This window comes from Triturus cristatus, chromosome 7 (assembly GCF_964204655.1).
Source record: "Triturus cristatus chromosome 7, aTriCri1.1, whole genome shotgun sequence".
NCBI classification, from domain to species: Eukaryota; Metazoa; Chordata; class Amphibia; order Caudata; family Salamandridae; genus Triturus; species Triturus cristatus.
In genome coordinates, this window is record NC_140590.1 from 543,553,750 (window position 1) to 543,576,258 (window position 22,509).

Genomic DNA, 22,509 nt, shown 5'->3' on the forward strand with positions numbered 1-22,509 from the left:
CTGCTTTTCACTCCTTTCGTGGCTACGGAAGGGGCTTCCAACTGTGCCAACCCTATTCCAGCCAGCAGGTTCCGCAAGTTCAGTAACCTCTGTGGGGCCGTGGCCGCCGTTCATCCTGTCCTCGAGGATCAGGAGGCCAGAAATTGAGCCAAGCCACCACCCCCTCCTCGACCACAAAACCTTCCTAGTCCAGTCCTGCAGGGTCACAAGCATCCAGATGGATTCAGGATACGCCATCACCTCCACCACTGGTGTGACATCACCTCGGACAAGTGGGTGTTGCAGATAGTTCAAAGGGGATACTCTCTCCCCTTCGAGACTACCCCTCCCTATATGCCTCCAACTCACGATCAGCTGACCGAGGATCATCTTGTGTTACTCCACAAGGAATTCAAGGCTCTCTTGGCTAAGGAAGCTATAGAGAGGGTTCTCTGACCAGAAATAGGCTGTGCTTGCTATTCCCGCTATTTTCTGGTTCCAAAGAAGGACGGAGTCCTTCATCCGATCCTCTACCTCAGAGCTCTCAACTACTTCCTCAAGAAGGAGAAATTCAAGATGATCACTTTGGTTCAGGTACTATCTGCCCTAGACCCGGGAGACTGGATGGTAGCGTTGGACTTGCAGGACGCCTATTTCCACATTCCCGTCCTGCCAGCCCATCGTCGCTACCTGCAGTTTACAGTGGGCTAGGAGCACTTTCAGTTTGCTGTGCTCCCTTTTGGCCTCAGCAGTGCCCCGCATGTGTTCACCAAGGTGGTGGTCACAGCTCATCTGCGGAGATCAGGGATTCCAGTCTTCCCCTATCTAGATGACTGGTTGTTGAAGGCGGGCTCGTCCCAAGCAGTTGTCTCCCATCTCCAGACTACGGCGGACCTCCTGCATTCTCTGGGGTTCACTATCAACATGCCGAAGTCACAACTGACTCTCTCTCAGATGCTCCCCTTCATTGGGGCAGTTCTGGACACGGTGCAGTTTCCGGCTTATACTGCCGAACGGCGAGTCCAGGATATTCGGGCTATGATTCCGATATTTCAGCCTCTATTCTGGATTTCGGGGAGAATGACAATGAGGCTGTTGGGCCTCTTGCATCCTTATTGTGGACCATGCCAGATGGCACATGCGGGCTCTGCAGTGGGACCTGATGTTCCAGTGGGCGCAGCATTAGTGAAATCTTACTAACCTGGTCCAGATCTCGGAGGGCACTGCACAAGATCTTCAGTGGTGACTATCAAACCGCGATTGGGTCAGAGGCAGACCCCTCTCCCTTCCCCATCCAGATCTCACAGTAGTGACGGATGCGTCCCTTCTGGGATAGGGCGGCCATCTGGGAGAGATGAAGATCAGGGGACTCTGGTCTCCGGTGGAGGCCCGGCTCCATGTAAACGTTTTGGAGCTTCAGGTGATCCGGCTGGCACTGAAAGCCTTCTTGCAGTCCATCAAAGGGAGGCTAGTTCAAGTGTTCACCAACAACATGACTGCCATGTGGTACTGCAACAAGCAAAGCGGGGTGGGGCCGTGGACCCTTTGTCAAGAGGCTTTGCGTCGCTGGTGGTTCAGCATCTGGCCGGTTCTCTGGACACTAGAGCAGATGAACTCAGCCGAAGGTGCCTATCGGATCACGAGTGGCATCTCCATCCGGAGGTAGCACAAGGAATCTTTCAGCGGTGGGGAGAGCCTAGTTTAGATCTCTTGGCCCCTGTAGAGAACGTGCAATGTCAGCAGTTTTGCTTTCTGGAGTTTCCAAGGAGGCCTCCTGTACGCTTTTCCGCCCATACCACTGCTACCCAGAGTGCTCAAGAAGATCAGGAGCAACCGGGCACAATTCATTCTTGTGGCTCCGGACTGGGCATAGAGAGTATGGTACCCGAGCATCTGGCAATGAGCATCGATCCTCCAGTCAGGCTGCGCCTGTCGGAAGATCTCCTGTTGCAGCAGCAGGGTGGGGTTTTCCACCCGAACCTGTCCACTCTCCGTCTACTTGTGTGGAGATTGAGCGGCAACAGCTTTTGACCCTCCTCCCGAAGGCTGTGAGGTTATTCTGGCAGCCAGGCATCCCTCCCCAAAGTCTGTATTCTCCTACTGCTGGTCCAAATTTTGTAAATATTGTACAGAACGATCTATTGACCCTCCATCTGCATCTTTGTCTGAAATCCTCCTATTTATACTTTCCTTGGCCCAGCGGTTCTCTGCTCTGGGCACCTTGAAGGGCTATATTTCGGCCCTTTCCTCTTTCCTTTGGCTGCCTGATCAGCCTTCTCTTTTTTTTTTTTTGAAAAACTTTATTGTGCAGAAAACCAGCATTACAAACATGGGCCTACAACCACCAGGGCCGGCCGCTACTATATGCATGCCAATTACTTGACATCACAAAGCAGCAACTGATCCCCAGAGGCGCAGCAGGATTACAAGAGGTATTCTCGGCAAATCAGAAGTTAGGCAGGATACAAATATTTTAAATTTTAAAAGAAAAGAACGAACAAAGAAACAAGAAAACAAAACTCAAGGCGAGAAACAGTCTAGACGGTGTAGCCTTCTCTTTTCTTATCCCCTCCGGTGCAGAAATTCTTAAAGGGGTTAACCCAATTGTTTCCTCCTTCACTCTTTATTATGCCACAGTGGGATCTTAATTTGGTTCTCACCTTTCTTATGTGTGCACCATTTGAGCCACTGCACAAATGCCCTCTATGGCTCCTCCCCATCAAAACAGCCTTCTTAGTGACAATAACCTCTGCCAGGAGGGTGAGCAAACTGCAGGCACTCATCACAGCCTCCTTACCTGACGGTCTTTCCGGATGAAGTGATGCTCCGCACAAGGGCATCTTTTCTTCCTAAGGTGGTGACGCCCTTCCATATGGGGCAGTAGGTTACTCTACCCACTTTCTATGCACTTCCTAACCCTTACGAGGAAGAGGAGCGTCTCCATCGGCTGGACCCAAAAAGAGCGTTCTCGTTCTGCCTCGATCGAACCAAAGAGTTCCGGGTTGATGACCAACTCTTTATAGACTAACTGGGTGCAAAGCGAGGGCGTGCTGTCCAAAAGAGAACTATATCCCACTGGGTTATCCTCTGTATCAAAATCTGTTACGACTTAGAGAAGAAAGATCCTCCTGAAGGGCTTAGGGCCCATTCCATCAGGGCTAAAGCGGCCACCATGGCTCTCCAGCGTGGGTTCCCGTTTCATATATCTGCCAAGCGTCCATGTGGCATCGCTGCACACGTTTGCCAGACTCTACTGTCTAGACTCCCAGGTTCAAACAGAATGCCTGTTTGGTTGCTCTGAATTACAGGACTTCCTGCTCTAAACCTTTCCGCATTCCCTACTCTGGGAATTTCATTGCTTAGGTATCTGTTCAAACGTAAGGAATCTTCGGCTAGAGGTCTCTTTCAGAGGGATAGGTTACTTACCTTCGGTAGCGCCTTATCTGGTAGAGACATGATCTAGCTGCGGATTGCTTACCGACACATCTTTCGTCCCCGCACTGCGCATTGGTTCTAGTGTTGAGGGCTTTTTTTCCTTCAGGGCCATAGTTCGGTTTTTTAACACACCACGATCAGTCACTTCATGGCTCTGCGCTTCTGGCGTTGAAAGTCGTGAACAGTACTGACGTCGGCATGCCAGAGTGGCAGTTATATTGACGACGCGGACGTCACAGCGATGACGACGAACATGACGTTTTCCGGAGTCGACCGACGCCACCTACCAGCACGCTTGGGTACTGCTATCAAAAATATTCGGATCCAGCCTGACGCCTGGAAGTTCAAAGATAAGGAATCTGCAGCTAGAACATGTCTCTACCAGATAAGGCATTACCGAAGGTAAGTAACTTGTCCTTCCTATCATGTGCCTGCTGCCCACAGAGCTGTCTGTTAGCCTCCTGTCTTGAGAGCTGAATATCCACTCAATAGTGTCTGAATTCTTCAGAGTTGACATTCGGCACGAGATGCTGCCAACTATAATTAACTATCAGCACCTGTGTGTGAACATGCCATCCTTATCTACTGCTGTCAGCATATTAGTGCTAGCTACTTGCTTTCTTTGCTACTGGCTGTCAGCATTTCAGTGCCACCTATCACCTGTCCTTGGTACTGACTGAATTCACCAAAGACACAATGTCCAGACATCTTTCAATGCCACCCAGGGCCAGGCAAGGCCCTCCCTCACAATCATTACAACCACAGCAGTGAAATGTCTGTATTCATGTGCACACAACCCCTACTGCTATTTACTGTCATGCAAGTTTAAGCTCACAATTGACTCCAGGTATGGTCCCTTTTTTCTGTCCCCTCCACTGAGGCCCATTGCCATGCATGTCTGTCCACATAAATAATCTTACTTGCCTGAGGGCTACAACCAAGCATAAACACAGGTCACCTAGGCACATAGCCCTGCAACCTCTTCTTTCTCAAAGTACACATGGGATGTAGCTATAGCCTACCTCACATTGTTATACACTAATGATTCCCTTCCTCAATCCCTGCTCCGTCCATGTCCTTTAAGACCATAGCCACACACCTCCAACCTAAGTCCACTGAGATCCCACTAAAGTGTTCCTCCTCTCACAAGCCCAACAAGAATCAGGGTAATGAATCCATTCTCTGCAACAAGGGATTGGGAAGCTAGGGCCCTACTAGGAATCCCATCGACATCTGCAGAGTCTCTGTTACAACGGACCACATGCCTAGGCCCCGGAGGGATGTGGCAGCCGTCTAACCCAAGTCTGAGACTCAGTACCACAATGTTGAGGGACTTCAGTCTTCTGAAAACTGGTGAAGATGCGAGTAACGTGGTGAGGGTTGTACCTGCTCAGTGTTTTGTTTTAAATAATGGTTTGCCAACATTTAATCAGCAAAACATGTTCCCAATTAGATGATGATCTCTGGATGTTCTTCTGTGTACCACAATGCCAGTCAAACTTATAAAACTGAAACCTTCATTATAAAATGTTTCCGTTATCCTTGCATTTTTTGAGGTGTGAGTTTGTGAGTCTGTTGACAAGTTTGACCCTCTAGTCTTCACTCCTACGCTCTTCTACTGGTTTGTTCACTGGGAGTGTGTTGGTTGGGAGACTTTTAATGACCAGGATTAGTTTTGGATGCCAGCTTCCTTAATGGTAGGTTTATGCTGTGTATTGTATTGACTGGTTACATCATGGAATGTATTGTCCCAAGAGTCGCAGTGTGCATCAGCACTTTGTATGGCTTTATCATTTGCCAGTAATTTAATACTTAGTATTTGTTTTGTAAATAAACATGGCCACAGCATTCGCACCGATATTTTGTATCGGCACTGAAGGCCTCTATGGCCAAATGCCCCAGTTATTCGCTCAACATTGAATGGTCCCTTCTCACAGTGTATTGCTCCCTTGATGAAGTTTCTGGAGCTGAAGCTGAAATACATGAATGAGAATCTGGTGAAGGAGAACTTCAACAGGTGAGAGATTTCTGCCCACGTCTGTTGTTTAAACCTGCATTTGTCTCCTCCCGTGTTCACCCTATTTTTGTACTCTTTTTCTGTACTCTTGCTCAAATTCCTCTGATTCGAAATAATTTGCTGCGGTTTTAATTTCTCAATTTTTCTCAACTTCTACTCTCTTCCACCCACCATGTTCCTACCTTCCCTATTCCCACTATTTCACCTTCAACATTTACAATTTGTCCTGGTTCTTCCTTCTTACCCTATAAATCTTACTTTCTTTTTCTCTCTCCTATTGTTTCTTCACGTTCTCTATTCTTTTTACTTTTCACCTTTCTTGCCTTTCTCTTGTTTATTAATCTTTTCTTATCTCTATCCAGCCCCTCATCATTCTTGCTTTCCGTCTAACCCGCACTTCATTTTCTATGTCTCTTTTCAGTCTTTTCTATCTCTTCTCAATATGCGTGCTTTACCCTCCTTTCACATTTCTGGTGCATTTTTCCTCCTCTCTCCACTTAAATATTTTCCTCACTTTCCATTTTCCTCTCACTTACTCTTACTGCCTCTTCATAGTTCCACTCGCCTTTCCCACACCTTCAACCCTATCTGATTGATTGCTCTGATCTTGCTATCTCTCTCAACTTCTTTACTCTCTCCACTCATCCATATAGCCCAATTTTTCTTTTCCTCTAAACCTATTTTTTCTGTTCCATTTTATACCTGCTGCAGCCTTTTGACCTTGCTTTGGACTAACATCCTAGACATTCTAAGCGGAGTCTGCAGGCAACAGGCATCCTCCCCCAGGTACTACAGGAGGCTGCAGGTGGCCCTGAAGGTGAGTGTCTACAATCTAGGTCACACTTGGAGGGAAGGGTGGAGCTGGCACTGGAGGTGGACCTCTTCTCTGTGTGGGTGATGCTGATGATGCTGCCAGTAACCATGAAGGCCAGCTTCATGTTGTCTAGTTGAAGCAGGAGGATGGGGCTGGAGGAGAGCCTCTACCCTGTATGAGTGGTGGTGATGCTGCTGTTAGACATCTAGACAAGCGTCCACTTTCTGGACGAGGCAGGAGGAAGTTGTATAGATTCCAATGAAGGTGAACTTCTACAGTCTGGTTGACGTATAAGGTGCAGGTACTAGTGTAAGCAAGCTTCTACTATCTATGTGAGGTAGGGAGAAAAGGAGGTGCAGGTACTATTAAAGGCAAACTTCTGCAGTCTGGATAAGGCCTCAGGTACTGCTGAAGGCAAGTTTTTACAGTCTTTGTGAGGCAGAAGGGTGAGGCCTCAGGTACTGAAGTGTGGGCACTAACGAAAACATGCTTCTGTAGTCTGGGTGGGGCAGGATGCGAAAATGCAGTCAGAACTGATGGGAAGCTTCTGAAGTCTTGGTTATGCAGAAGGGTGAGCCTACAGGCACTCCCGAATGCAAGCTTCCACAGTCTGGGTGAGAGAAAGAGAGAGGAGGTACAGGAACCACTAAATGCAATCTCTTACAGTTTTGGTGAGGCAGAAGAGAAGGGTACAGGTAGTATCGAAGGAAAGCTTCTATAGTTTGCCTGAGGCAGGAGGGCGAGACCTCAGGTAGGTCTGGAAGCTAGCTTCAGCAGTCACTGCAAGTTATGAGGGTCGAATGATGTCCTAATAGTGGTGAGTTGGAATAGAGGTTAGTGCTGCAAGTGGCACTGAAGGTGATCTATTCTCTGTTGGTTGGAGAAAGGGTAGTTGATTGTTTGGATGTAAGCCACTATGGTCTCTGAGTGTGACAACATGGTGAGATTGCAGATAGTACTGAAGGCAGGTGCTGTGGCATGGGTAAGGACCAGAGGCTGGAGTTGTAAGTAGTAGAAAAAAAATATTTCTAGTGCCTGTGGCAGTGACAAAAAGGAAGCTGCGGATCAAATACTTCTAATTCTTGGTTTGAGCCGAGGCAGAAGAATGGGGCTTGAAGTAATGTGCTTATAATCTGATAGAAACTTCTAGCTACAGATTCCTAACCTTAGAATCATCCCCAGGCCTCAGACTGGTTCCTGAAATTTTTGTGAGCAGTACCCCTGCACGCCGGGTGGTGGCATTGCTCAGACCCACATGACGTCATCGTCTGCGCTGGAATGATGTATGCAGTGCCTAACTAGGCGGCACGCCAGCGCGCTGCCATCAGTTATTTTCTTTCCGTGCCATTCAGCACTGATCCGGGTAGACCTACCCCAGCCATGTTATGCCTGATGTTTTGTCAATTTGTTTAGATCTTTCTCCTAGTGTAACAGGGATGTCCACTAGGAAAGCTGGCTTCAAGCCCTGAGGCTCCTGTCACTGACTGACTGACTGACCCCCATCTTATTTGCCTTTTGTGCCTCGAGCGTGGCTACAACGTGAGGACCTGTGTCTACTTGCTGCACCATGCACTCCAACAAGGCCTTGAGGGTCTCTCAAGCTTCTTGCCACTCGACGTATGATGTTGTGACAGTCCCAGGATCGGTTGTGCAGCCATCAAGCGTTCTTCCACTTTGCCCCATCCACTGAAGTTATCCTACGAGGGAGTATCGTCATTGGAGGCCTGGCTCTGCAGTTGAGCCTGCACCAGGGCTAGCTCTGTGCCTTCCCGTGTTTCCGGGAGCCAAATCGACCCCCATCAAACTCCGCAAATTTTATGAGGCCATGTGCCTCATATTTGGGCGGCCTGTTCCTGCAGGCGCGCCTTTGGGCCCTGTTAGTTTAGGAAGGGCCCCTACTGGTTCCAAGGCAACAGGTCTGTCCTGGGCACCAGTCTGGCCACTTGGATCCAAGGATGGTTAGGGAGTGGCCCCTTCTAGCTCCTCCCCAGCAGGTCCGCCCCTGGTGCCAGTTGGGCCCCTGGGATCCATCGATGAATTCCGACCAGCACCGGTCGTACCACCTCGACCTTCCCCAACACTGGTCCCGATGTCCATGCTCCTGGCACCACCTCTCCATTCTCATTCCCTGACTCTAACCCAAAGCTAGAAGGGCGTCACCTGATTCTGGTGCCGCCTGGAGCCTTGCCCTCCAGACCGGGGCCTGAGCCCTATTCCTATGGGCTGGGACTTGGGGAAGGGCCACTGGAATCTGAAGAATACCAGCCCCCAGACCACAACATGGACTGGTGTGAGGATTTGTCGGATGCCAGTGGACTGGACACCTCCCGAGTACAGACATGGTCTCTCCTTCTACCATGGCTATGGAGGAGGGAGCCTCCTTTGTTATGGTGATGAGAAGGGCGAACGAGGTCCTGGACCTTAGTCTGCCTTCAGTGGCAGTGAAGACTAACATCTTGACCGAGGTGCTTTAGCTGTGAGTCACCCCCTCAGAACCGCTTCTCCCATTTAATGAAGCCCTTACGGACGTCCTTGTTGGCACCTTGCTTAGGGCGGCCGAGGCGCTCAACCTCGAGCTTCCTACTGTGGCGGTTAGGACTAACCTCCTGTCTGAGGTGGTTCAACCGGCGGCGAGCTCTTCGGAGACCCTGCTTCTGTTTAAAGAGACCCTCGCTAACGTCCTTTCGGGCACGTGGTCCAGGCCCAACAGGGGGGCTCCCGTGGGAAGAATGATTGCCCTACGCCACCGCCCGGCTCTGGGTGACCCCACTTTCCTTTCCCAACACCCCACTCCGGAGAGCTTGGTTGTGAGAAGTTGGCCTGATGTATGATGTCACTAGTTCTAGTGTACACCTTATATCAGTCCAAACAACCCTTATGATGATTGGTTGTAAAGTCAACCTTATAGACCAGCTATCCTAGTGGTAGCATGGACAAGAGAAGTCTTAGGCTAAACTCTGAATGGCATATGAAGCCAGCTGTGATACCATATATAATCCCTTGAATACCAAATGAAAGGACACCACAACAGATCTATATATAAAATAAAGTGTATTTATTCTAGTCAAACCCTCAGCACTCTTTATGAGATTAGAGGTAAGTACAACACAGTCTTATTTAAGCATACATTAAGTCACACAGGTAAGTAATACAGTTAGGCCCTAGGGGCCACGCAAACCATATACTAAAGAAGTGGTATAAGGACCACTGTCACGGAAATAGGATAGGCCTAGGCCTAGGGAATCGCTGGGGCTACACTACACTAGCAACAGTTAGGAAGTGGGAGGCCCACGGGATTCAGGTGCAGAGTGGAAACACTCACGTGTAATGCGTAAAAGTCGATAGAATTACTAGCAGTTAGAAATTTACAGTTTAAGGACACTTCTGAAGCAGCTAGAGAGTCGAGACTCGGAAACTAGACCCTAGGATAGTCACTACCCTTGTGAGCACCGAAGTACCCAAGTTACCTAGCCCACGGGCTGCGGGTGCATAGGTGTGAACTTGCGTCGGGTTTCGTCGTGGACTTCTATGGATGCCTGAAGGAAAGTTGCTGACAGGCAGTCAGTGAAGAGTGTCCGGTGGATCCCAAGGCTGGGATCAAGAAGAGAGGAGACCTGCAAGCAGAAGGGACAGAGTCAAGGTCACTAGCCAGTGACCACATGGAACCAGGAAGGAACCAGGTGATGTCGTGAAGATTGCAGGTGAAGGTGAAGCTTGTCGCTGCAGCCACGGGGACCAGGAGACGTCGAGGACGACCAGGACCAGGAGGCGAGCTGTCCCACGAAGGCTCTTGCTGTCGGCGGTGTCGAAGTTGAACTAGGACTCACCAAGCCTTGGCAAGCGGCACCCACGAAGAACGGAGGACTTGCTTCTGGTGCAGACCAGGAAGGTCTGGGGTGCTTCTCTTTTGCAAGGAAGTGGGAGCCAGTCTGGAGGAGCCAAACCAGCAGTGAAGATTTCAGGATGCGTCGTCACAGAGGCCACTAGCCAACGGGCAAGCAACCGGACAGACGCGGCAAGCAGGAAAATGCAGAAGGGCCCCACGCAGGACTCGTGGCGTGTGGGGGGCTGATCTTCGATGCAGATGGTGCTTGGGGTTGGGGCTTCTCAATCCCCGGTGCACAACTTCGAGGGTGCCTCAGAAGCTGCGCTGGAAGATACTAGCCACTTCTCCCAGGTAGCCGGTCCCACGTCTCTCGTCGCCTCCACGGATCTCAGCTTGGCTGTGGATGTGGATCAGGGTCGGAGAAGTCTGGAAGTCAAGGCTCTGGTCGGGCTCTGCAGTCGGTCCCTCGTAGAACTTCAGCAAAGCAAAGGGTAGTCTCTTGATGGTGCCTGTTTGCACAGGGTAGCCACTCCTTGGCCACAAGGGAGATTCTTCAGTCTTCTTCTTTCGTCGAATGTCGAAGGTCCAGAGTTTCTGTTCAAGTTGCAGGTTCAGGATAATCTAATCTCCTGGGGCCCAGCTACCACTCTTATACTAATCTGGGGGGCTGGGTTGCCTGCTAGGTCACGCCTTATGGGTGGGACCTGGGAGGGGGGTGGTTACACCCCCTTCCCTTTGTCCAGTTTCGCGCCAGGACTGGGGCTGGAGTGCCCCAGCACCGGTTTGAACTGGACTATGCACGGGACACCTTGTGTGCCTCAGGCATGTCTCATTCTTTTCATCCATCCCTCCCTGCCCCAATACACTAAGGCCTGTCTGGGGTGGTGCTCTTACCTCCCAAGGCAGGAAACCTATTGTCCAAGCCTCCCTTGCCGGGATCACTCCCAGCAGCAGGAGGTCAGACTCGTGTCTGTGGCAGCAGCATCCATTTTGTGATGCTGGGGCTCTGGTTAACTTTAACCGGGTAAGTAGGTTACAACATGTCTTCTCCCTCTAGAAGGGAGGGATAATATCCTCATCCCCAGAAATGGGATGGGGGTATTATTCCAAAGTGTTAGACACCTTACACAACATGTTTTGAAAAAGCCAAACCATAGTTACCATAACCGTTTAAGATTATAAGGCACTTTAGTTCTTTTATTTTTGCCTTCCCCCTGTTTTTATAACGCGCTCCTGGCCCCTACCTTGCACCATAATTTGTCATCACCACCGCTGTTTGGCGGGTCCGGGTTACCGGGAGGTCTGTGGGTTTTGCAGGGTTCGGCGCCATTTTGCATTGGGGAGGAAGCGCGAGCGCCATCTTGGAGCGTCCAGGTCACCTGGGACGCCGAGACGACGCTATTTAGGGCGAGCTGAGCAGCAGGTGAGTCTGCTTAGTGCCCTGGAGGGCTAGAACACTATCGGTGCCCTGCTGCTGTTCGCGCTGGTCGCGCGTCATCTTTGCTCTGCCTAGATTTTAAACTACCCCGTTTTGTGGAGTTTAGTTCTTTTATTTTTGCCTTCCCCCTGTTTTTATAACGCGCTCCTGGCCCCTACCTTGCACCATAATTTGTCATCACCACCGCTGTTTGGCGGGTCCGGGTTACCGGGAGGTCTGTGGGTTTTGCAGGGTTCGGCGCCATTTTGCATTGGGGAGGAAGCGCGAGCGCCATCTTGGAGCGTCCAGGTCACCTGGGACGCCGAGACGACGCTATTTAGGGCGAGCTGAGCAGCAGGTGAGTCTGCTTAGTGCCCTGGAGGGCTAGAACACTATCGGTGCCCTGCTGCTGTTCGCGCTGGTCGCGCGTCATCTTTGCTCTGCCTAGATTTTAAACTACCCCGTTTTGTGGAGTTTAGTTCTTTTATTTTTGCCTTCCCCCTGTTTTTATAACGCGCTCCTGGCCCCTACCTTGCACCATAATTTGTCATCACCACCGCTGTTTGGCGGGTCCGGGTTACCGGGAGGTCTGTGGGTTTTGCAGGGTTCGGCGCCATTTTGCATTGGGGAGGAAGCGCGAGCGCCATCTTGGAGCGTCCAGGTCACCTGGGACGCCGAGACGACGCTATTTAATGCTCGCTGGTCTCGCGCAGCGGTAACGCGCAGCGGAGCGCCTTCCCTGCGCCTGAGTCGTGCCAGAGTCCTGCCCGTCTGCGCTCGTCAGCGTCTCGGAGGCGGACGAGGTCGGACTCTGGCCCTCGACTCCGGTGTTTGCTGGATTAGAGGTGCCTACCTGTGGCCTCAGGATGATTACGTACAGCGCTGCTTCTTTGCGTGCTTTGCGCCCTATTCGCTCTGCTTGTCTGTCTCTCTTCCCTGGTGGTCGCCGCTTGGGTCGGGGTTGCCCCGTGTGTAATTGGCTCCCCTCATTATCATCTACCCATAGTCCATCTACCCCTCCGCAACACTACCAGTGCGCGCTGCTTAACACTAGGTCCCTGCCTCGCCATACTTCGGATATATGGGATCTACTCGCGCACTCCAAGATCTCTTGTTTATTTTTAACTGAGACTTGGCTGGGTGCGGGCTCTGAACCCGACATCGCCTGTGCTGTCCCTCCTAATTATTCCATCTTACGGAGGGATAGAACTGAGGGACGAGGCGGCGGGGTGGCTCTGGTAGTGGACAAGGTCTTTGACTGTTCCTCCTTTGTGGTGGACAGCATTGCCGGATGTGAAGCATTAGGCTTTACACTTCATCTATCGGCGTCCCAGACCTGTACTGGTATTCTCCTTTATAGACCCCCTGGACCCATTGGATCCTTTTTTGAGGATCTACAGTCGGCCTTGTCTGTACCTTGTATGCGTTCGGCGCACTGCATGTTACTGGGCGACTTAAACTTGCATATGGACTGCCTTACGGATCCGGAGGCTATTAAACTCCGCGAGATTACAGAGATGTTAGGGCTAGCCTCTTTTATCCATAGCCCCACTCACGAGAAAGGCCACACATTAGATGTGATCTTTGCCTCCAAACCTATTGAGGTGTCCCCTCCACTCCCGGTCCTTTGGTCAGATCATTATCTGATAAATTTTGACTTGGTGCTTGAATCCAAGCTTAGTCAAAGGGCTCGAGAGGAAGGTCCCCGGCATTTCAGAGCCTACCATCTTGTGTCAGCAGATATGCTATCCGAGGCTCTTGGCAAATATCCGTGTCCAGTGACAGGGGTTCTGGAAACTGATCTCATCTTGGTCCAGAACTGGATGCAGGCAAGATTTGAGGAGTTGGCCCCTCTGAAGCTTGCTAGAACAGCTCATCTCAATTCTGCTCCATGGTTCTCGTCCGCTCTACGCACAATGCGACAAGACTGCAAAAAGTTGGAAAGGCAGTGGCGGCGCAAATACGATCTTGTGGAGCGAATGAATTACCGTGGTGCGATAAAATCTTATTATAAACAGATTGTCGCAGCCAAAAAGAACTATTTGGAGCAGAGGATTGATAAAGCGGATAATATGAGCCGGGAACTCTTTAGGGTTGTGAAGGAGTTTGTCAACCCGGCAGTTGGGACCCCGGTCCATTCTCACTCGGAGCAATGGATCAAACAGCTCGCTGACTTTTTTGTGACTAAGATCACAAAGATTCAGGCCACTTTTCCAACGGCGGATTTTCAATCAGTGGACGTGGTGTCAGGGGACAAGTTGACTTATTCAGCGCCCTTGCAGGCTGAAACTGGGCCCGTATGGTCTGCTTTTCCCCAGCTGTCCTGTGAAACATCGCTTGAGCTGCTATCCAGGCTACAATCTGGTTCGCCGTTGGATGTTTGTCCGGCGAAATGCTTGGGCAAGGTGGCTCCGGCGGTGAACGGTCTGCTGAACCCCCTGCTTAATCTTTCATTGAGCTCAGGGGTGGTTCCACGCCAATGGAAACACGCACTTATTCTGCCGCTGATCAAGAAGCCTCTGCTCGACCCCCTGCAATGTGCTAACTACAGACCAATCTCCCTCCTCCCTGCTCTGGCGAAGGTGTTGGAGAAACATGTCCAGCATACTCTGACCACCTTTATTGAGAACAACAAACTGCTGCATGACTCCCAGTCCGGCTTTCGTGCGAATTACAGCACGGAGACGGCTCTGGTTGAGGTCACCGACGCCATCAGGGAGACGCTCGATCATGGGGGAAAGGCTATGTTGGTTATGTTGGACCTATCGGCGGCATTCGACACCGTCCCACACGCAGGCCTTCTCTCAAGACTTAGGGAGATTGGTCTGCGAGGGACGGTGTTGGACTGGTTTCAATCCTTTCTTGCCGACCGTCGACAGGTGATCTGGGCCCCACCGTTCTCGGCCGAAATGCTTCCGCTGGAGGTGGGGGTGCCTCAGGGCTCTATCCTGAGCCCCACCATCTTTAACATATACATGGCCCCTCTTGCGGAGGTAGCGGAGGCGTTTGGGGCCCGGGTCATCTCATATGCTGATGACACCCAGCTCTTGTTCACTTGCAGGAAGGGAGAGGCCTTTAGCGGCGGCAGAATTAAGGACTGCCTGAGTGCAGTCTTTGCGTGGTTCCAGCGGCACAGCCTGAAATGCAACTCAGACAAATCTGAGCTGCTCTTTTTCGGCTGTGCCCCTGATCCGGGCTGGAAGTCATGGTGGCCCCAGGACATGTCCCCCCCAGAGAAGCCATCTTCCCAGGTAAAAAATCTCGGAGTGGTGTTTGACGATGTTCTATCTTTTCGTCCACACATCCTGGGATTAGCAGGGAAATGTTTCAGCATCCTTAAGATGCTTAAGAAATTTCTTCCCCTACTTTCACTGCAGTATCGTAGGAAGGTTGTCCAGGCGCTTGTGGGCTCCCGCCTGGATTATGCAAATGCTCTTTTTGCAGGCCTACCTAAGTATTTGTTATCCAAACTGCAGATTGTCCAGAACTCGGCGGCCAGAGTTATTTATGGGTTGCCCAGGAGAGCTAGTGCCTCTGCGCTTTTGGCTAGGCTGCACTGGCTCCCAATTTTGGGGAGAATCAGATTCAAGCTCCTCTCTCTGGCATTCAAGGCCCTTCATGCGATTGGCCCTCACTACCTGAGGAAGCGTATCGTCTTCTATGTGCCGCGGAGGCTGCTGAGGTCAGCGGACCTGGCTAAAACGGAGGTGCCGGTGGTTAAACGCGTCCGGATGGGAGGCCGCTCCTTCCAGTATGTGACAGCCTGCCTGTGGAACGAGCTCCCACTTTCCCTTCGGAAAGCGAATAATCTTCTGGCTTTCAGGAAGGAGTTGAAAACTCTGCTTTTTACTAAGTAACCTAGTGTGACGGTAGTAGGTCTTTCCCTTTGGTTTCGTGTTTCTCTGGGTCACTTTGCCAAAGCGCCGGGACACCCTTCTGGGGTAGCCGTGCGCTCAAAAAGTGCGGAGTAACATAACATAACATAACTTTAAGAGTATATGGTAGGCTAGATCATAGAACAGCTATAAGGACATGGTTCCGAAAGCTGCAGACAGGCTCAGCTCATGCTAGAGCACCATCTCACATGTTACCAAGCACTCTGCCTCCAGGATTGTAAGGCCTGCCATAGGAGTGGCTGATAGGTACACATGTGTCTATATGTAAGTTAGGTATAGGAATACTACACCTAAGCAAGGAGTGATTACACGACCCTGCCCCAGCTGAGTGATCAGCCAGTTGTGTCGTAATGGAAGGCCAGGCCAGGGGTGGCATAATACATGCTGCAGCCCCTGGTAGGCCTAGGGTACACCTATGCCCTGGGTACCTAAGGTACACTGTACAGGGGCCAATAAGGTGATCCTATCCAAATGGGTTATGCACCTAAAGTACATAGTATCAATTTAGAGAGAGAACAGCAGGGCTGTGGGTCTGATTAGCAGGCCCACAGCCACATCTAAGTCGAAAACCAGTAAAGCAAAAGCAAAAAGTGGGGGTGAACACAGAAAGCAGACCCTACTCTCCTACATTGGTGGTCATCAATGTTGGGTGCATACCTGCTGACTAATGTAAACGTGTGATTTGCTATTCTAACCCACATGATACAGAATCTGCCATGGGGATCTTGTAAGGATCCCATTGGGCGGTAACCTAGACCTCTGTTAATCAGGATGGTGGTGCCCCTAGCATAGGTAGAGAAGGCAGAGAAGCAGCTATGCTCCGACCACTTTCTACCAAACACTGGCTGCACCCCAGGAGCCATGTGTGTCTCTTGTAGCATTGCTATCTGGACGTGATGCCTATCAAGGTAATGCAGGACCTGTCTACGTTTACGAGGGTCCCGAAGTCCTCGGACGTTCCATGTCAGACAGTTAATAGTGGGGTTACGAGTTGGTGTTACATGAGCCATAGGATGTGCAGTATTTTAGGATTGGGACATGCGCAAAGCCATTTACACCGTAAGAGAAGGTGTAATCTACATTGAATTCAGTCATAAACCATATAGTAAGAAGTGATGCCATCTGAATTGAAACAACTAAACTCTTGCATTGAGCAACATTCCACCCCCTCCCACACCTGCAGCCCAAACTCACACGGGATGATTACCCACCCACCCCCAACAACCCAATAACATAGACATCGTGTACCGCAGTCCATATAAGCATACCTCCCAGGCATAATGTCTGGTATTAGAATAAGATTAGGCATATAAGGGGCCAAGAATACTGGTCTATGCATGAATCCTGCCAACAACAACAGTAGCAGCACCTCACATAGCGAACTTGAGCAGTTGGCATAGTATTCTGGAGGGATACCACCTCACATCGCCATATCTACCCCAGGGGGGACAATGAGACATTAAAGTTACATACATTATCTGAAAGAAACACGTTAGTTCGATTCCTCACCTTAGAATATCCCCAGGCATCAGACTGGATCCGGAAGATTTTTCATCAGCAATACCCCTTGCGCGTCGCTAGGCGTCGTCCGCGGCTCCACATCCGTCTGCGTCGTGAGCAGGAATGACGTCGTCTGAGTACTTAGACGCCACCCTCGCGCGCTGACGTCAGTTCTTCTTTTTTCCGCGCCAGTAAGCGCCGATCCGGGAGAGCTACCCCTTTAGTCAATTTTGACTAACTTTTTCGACTCTTTTTGGTCACTTCTCGACTCTGGTGCCGGTAGGATGCCTGGTTTCAAGGCCTGCGACGACTGTCACCGACTGATGTCAGTGACCGATCATCACCGCCGGTGCCTGTACTGCTTGGGCCTCGACCACGACGCGGAGTCGTGCTCCGATTGTATGGCCTGACCTCGAAAGCTAGGTGGGAGCGGTCCCGCAAGCTTCTCGAGCTTCGCCACTCGGCTCCGCGCCCCTCTCGATCCCGGTCCAGGATGAGGTCCAAGGATCGGTCGCGGAGCCGCACTCGACATCGTCGCTCGTCTGGCTCGAAGTCTTCGGGTAAGTCGAAGCACTCCAAGAAGTCCAAGAGGCGACACCGCTCTTCGGACTCCCCTCGCCGGTCGCGCGACTCGGCCGAGAGTCCGGGTGGTTCCACCCCCGCGGCTCCGTGGGAGCCGCAGGCGCCGCGCAAGTCCCCATACCCGCCGGTCCCTGGGACTGACGCGACGCTGGCGGAGGTCAGTGCCTTCCTCTCGGCCATGAGGAGCCTGGCCCCGCCGTCGACGCCCGCTGGCGCGCCTTCGGGCCCCGCGGACTCGACTGGGCGACCTCGCGTGCCGGCGGCTCCGGCCCCGGCGCCGTTTGAGGCTCCGGCCCCGACGCCGCAGGTCCCCGAGGGGCCCGAGCCTGGGCCCCCATCGACGCCGGTCGGCCTCGTTACGCCTCCTCCGCCGACACCGGTACCGACGCCGACTCCGGTCGACGTCGATCCCCAGTTCAGCCCCTGTCCGGTCCCGACGCCGATGCGGCGCCGCCCGACGCCGCATCCGACGCCGATGCGGCGCCGCCCGACGCCGCATCCGACGCCGCTAGAGACACACATTGTCTATCGACCGGCTCCGATCATTCCTCCTGTTTACCAGGAATCGGATGACGGGGGTGAATGGGAGGGGTCTGAGGACCCTATGGCCCTTCAGGGGCAACTTTCTCAGGACTGGGCAGATGAACTGGGGGAGGCCAGTGGATTGGATACCTCACCGGACACTGGATTCATTTCTCCTCCGACTGTGGCTTCGGAGGAGGGTGTAGCTTTTTCTGTGGTGCTGCGCAAGGCGGCCGCAGCCCTTGGGCTTGAGCTGCCTGCCGTGGCTGTGAGGACTAACATCCTCACTGAGGTGCTTCAGTCTGCCGCATGCTCCACTGAGCCTCTGCTGCAATTCAATGAGGCCCTCACTGACGTTCTGCAGGGCACCTGGTCCAAGCCCTCCACAGTCCCTCCTGTGGATAGGAACGTTGCCAGGCGCCACCGCCCTGCTCCGGGCGACCCCAGTTTTCTGTCCCAACACCCCACTCCCGAGAGTCTGGTTATCTAGGCCTCTACCTCCCAATCCTCCTTCCCGTCCACTCCTCCGGACCGGGATTCCAAGAGACTGGAACAGTTCGGTAAGAAGCTGTTCTCCTCGCTCAGTTTGGGCCTGCGGTCTTTGAACACCGCCTGTCTCTTGGACCGTTATTCCCACTCTCTGTGGGATACGGTGGAGGACGTGCTGCCACTGTGCCCGGAGGAGGCCCGGGCGCGGCTTTCCTCGGCTCTGGCCGATGGGAGAGATGCAGCGCGCCATGCAATCTGATGTGGACTCGACACTATTGGGTGGGGCGATTTCTACCACGGTGGCGCTTCGACATCACGCCTGGCTGCGGTCCACGTCCTTTTCAGGGGATGTCCAGAGCACACTCATGGACATGCCTTTTGATGGCGCTCGCCTTTTTAGTGAGAAAGCGGACAGTGCGCTGGCTCGCTTCAAGGACTCCCGGGCTACGGCCATGTCCTTGGGCCTCTCGGCCCCGCAGCCACAAACTTCCGCTTTTCGCTCCTTTCGTGGCCAAGGAAGGGGCACCTCCTCACGTCCGCCTAACCACCGGCCGCAGAACCAACCTGCACGCGGTCGCGGACGTGGTTTCCGCCGAGGCGGTACTGGAGGACGACACGGTCAGTCCACATCCACCCCGGCAGCATCCGCCTCAAAGCCTTCCTAGTCCGAACTTTCAGGCCCATTCCACGCCAGTGGGAGGCCGGGTTCGCTATCACCTGCTCCACTGGCGTACCATTACTTTGGACAGGTGGGTGCTGCAAATCGTCCGAAGGGGCTACTCCCTCCCCTTCGAGACGACCCCTCCAGCCATGCCACCGCAGCACCACCGTATCTCGGGGGATCATTTGAATCTTCTGCAAGAGGAAGTTTCGGCCCTCTTGGCCAAGGAGGCCGTCGAGCATGTTCCGAGCTCAGAAGTGGGTCGTGGTTGTTATTCCCACTACTTTCTGGTTCCCAAGAAGGGCAAAGGAGGCCTACGCCCTATCTTGGACCTCAGGAACGTCAATGCCTTCCTCAGGAAGGAACGGTTCAAAATGTTGACTTTGGCTCAGGTTCTAGCTGCCCTAGACCCTGGAGACTGGATGGTAGCGTTGGACTTGCAGGACGCATATTTCCATATCCCCGTCCTGCAGGCCCACCGGCGTTACCTGCGGTTCACGGTGGGTCAGGAGCACTTTCAGTTCACCGTGCTCCCCTTCGGCCTTACCAGTGCCCCTCGGGTGTTCACGAAAGTGATGGCGGTGGTCACAGCTCATCTGCGCAGATCAGGGGTTCCAGTCTTCCCCTATCTCGACGACTGGTTGTTGAAGGCGGGTTCGCCCCAGTCAGTCGTCTCCCACCTCCAGACTACGGCGGATCTCCTGCATTTGCTAGGGTTTTCCATCAACGTGCCGAAGTCACACCTGAGCCCCTCTCAGAAGCTCCTCTTCATCGGAGCGGTTCTCGATTCGGCGCAGTTCCGGGTTCATCCACCGGAACAGCGGGTCTGGGATATACAGGCCCCGATTCCCATCTTTCGGCCTCTATCCTGGGTTTCGGTCAGGCTAGTGTTGCGGCTTCTGGGGCTGATGGCCTCCTGCATCCTACTAGTGCATCACGCCAGGCGGCGCATGCGGGCTCTGCAGTGGGACCTGAAGTTTCAGTGGGCCCAGCATCACGGCAACCTGTCCGACCATGTCTTGATCTCGGAGGGCACTGCACAGCAGTTGCAGTGGTGGCTCACGGACCGCGATTGGGTCACGGGCAAGAGCCTCTCCCTACCCCTACCGTAGTGACGGGTGCGTCCCTCCTGGGATGGGGTGGCCATATGGGAGAGGCAGAGATCAGAGGCCTCTGGTCTCCGGCGGAGTCTCGCCTCCACATCAACTTGTTGGAGCTGAGAGCGATCCGACTTGCACTGAAGCCTTCCTTCCCTCTGTCCGGGGAAGTGTCGTGCAGGTGTTCAAGGACAACACCACCGCCATGTGGTACTGCAACAAACAGGGCGGAGTGGGGTCGTGGACCCTTTGTCAGGAGGCTTTGCGCCTCTGGACATGGCTGGAACACCATTGTTCAACATCTGGCGGGCTCACTGAACGCCAGAGCAGACGAACTCAGCCGCCGGTGCATGATGGATCACGAATGGCGTATGAACTCCGAGGTGGCGCAAGGTCTCTTTCAGCAGTGGGGAGAGCCTTGGTTAGATCTATTCGCCACCGACGAGAACGCGCAATGTCAGCAGTTCTGCGCGTTGGAATTTCTAAGGCGGCACTCGCTCGGCGACGCTTTTCATCGCGAGTGGAGTTGCGGTCTGTTGTACGCCCCTCTTTCTGAGGTTCTCCTCTTTCTTCTTTCTTTGGCCCGGCAAGGCTCTGCTCTGGGCACTTTGAAAGGTTATCTTGCTGCCCTCTCTGCCTTCTTACGGCTTCCTGATCAGCCCTCTCTTTTCAAGTCCCCTGTAGTGTCACGCTTTCTTAAAGGCATTACTAACACGTTCCCTCCTGTCCCTTTCGTAATGCCTCAGTGGGACTTGAATCTTGTCTTAACATTCCTGATGTGCGCTCCCTTTGAGCCTCTTCACAATTGTCCTCTTCGTCTTCTAACTCTTAAGACTGCTTTCCTGGTAGCCATCACCTCGGCTAGACGGGTGAGTGAGCTCCAAGCTCTATCGTCCAAGCCTCCTTTTCTTTCTGTTCATCCGGACAAGGTTGTCCTTCGTCCTTGTCCGTCCTTTCTACCGAAAGTGGTGACCCCCTTTCATCTTGGGCAATCTGTCACCTTGCCCACCTTCTTTCCTCCTCCGCATCCTTCCAAAGAGGAAGAGCGGCTCCACCGCCTGGACCCAAAGCGTGCGCTCTACTTTTATTTGGACCGCACAAAACCGTTCCGAGTGGACGACTAGCTTTTCGTTGGCTACGTGGGTGCAAAGAAGGGAAAAGCTGTGCACAAACGGACCATCTCCCGGTGGGTCGTTTTGTGTATAAAAATCTGTTATTCCTTGGCAAAAAAGGACCCTCCTGTTGGGCTGCGAGCCCATTCTACTCGGGCCACGGCGGCTACTACTGCTTTGGGACGGGGAGTCCCTTTGCAGGACATCTGTCAGGCGGCGACGTGGGCTTCCCTGCACACGTTTGCCAGGCATTATTGCCTAGACAGCCAAATCCGGAGTGATGGCTTCTTTGGCCGTTCTGTCCTCCAGGACTTTCTGTTGTGATCTTGGTTCGCAGACCCACCACCGGGGTTGGTATTGCTTGGGTATCTATTCTAAGGTGAGGAATCTAACTAACGTGTTTCTTTCAGATGAACAAGTTACTTACCTTCGGTAACAATGTATCTGTAAGAAACATTAGTTGGATTCCTCACCGACCCACCCATCCTCCCCGTTCTGCGAACTGACATCTAGGGTTAAGGCTATCCCTTTCAGGGACCTAGATTTTTTGGCACCAGTGTCGGTCTCTTGCATGGCTCTGCGTTCCTGGCGCAGAAAGCTATGTACAAGAACTGACGTCAGCGCGCAAGAGCGGCGTCTAAGTACTCCGACGTCATTCCGGCGCACGACGCCGACAACGGACGCGGAGCCGCGGACACCTAGCGTTGCGCAAGGGGTATTGCTGGCGAAAAATCTTCCGGATCCAGTCTGACGCCTGGGGATATTCTAAGGTGAGGAATCTAACTAACTAATGTTTCTTACAGATACATCGTTGCCGAAGGTAAGTAACTTGTTCATTAGTTACATACATTATTAGTTCCTGCCTCAGTGATGCCAAAGTGGCCAAACACAACAGTACATTCAACTTGCATAACATTCTTAGGGGGCACTCCCACAGGGGGTGCATGCCAGAGAGGCCGTCAGCGCACCGCACAGATGTGAGGGAGCCAGGGAGATCAGTGTCTTACAAGGCGAGCCAGAGTCAAGTCTCTCATTATAGGGCGCAGGGAATGCATCAAGAGTGTCAGAGTTTTTGGGATAGCGCAGTGCGTGTCTCCCTCTTCAGCATAGTAGAAGGAACAGTCTTACTATTTCTCAGTGTTGCCTTCAGGTTGTCCAGGTT

At 52.5% G+C, this 22,509-nt stretch overlaps 1 protein-coding gene across 4 annotated transcripts in view; it reads left to right on the forward strand.

The window, feature by feature from the left end:
- UNC13D (unc-13 homolog D) overlaps positions 1-22,509 on the forward strand; it is a 697,875-nt gene that overhangs the window by 530,053 nt on the left and 145,313 nt on the right. For all 4 annotated transcript variants that reach the window (XM_085616967.1, XM_085616965.1, XM_085616968.1 and 1 more), the window contains exons 26-27: positions 5,352-5,431; positions 6,143-6,248. In XM_085616967.1, the coding sequence (XP_085473093.1) occupies positions 5,352-5,431; positions 6,143-6,248 (186 nt within the window). The remainder of the gene's footprint in view (positions 1-5,351; positions 5,432-6,142; positions 6,249-22,509) is intronic.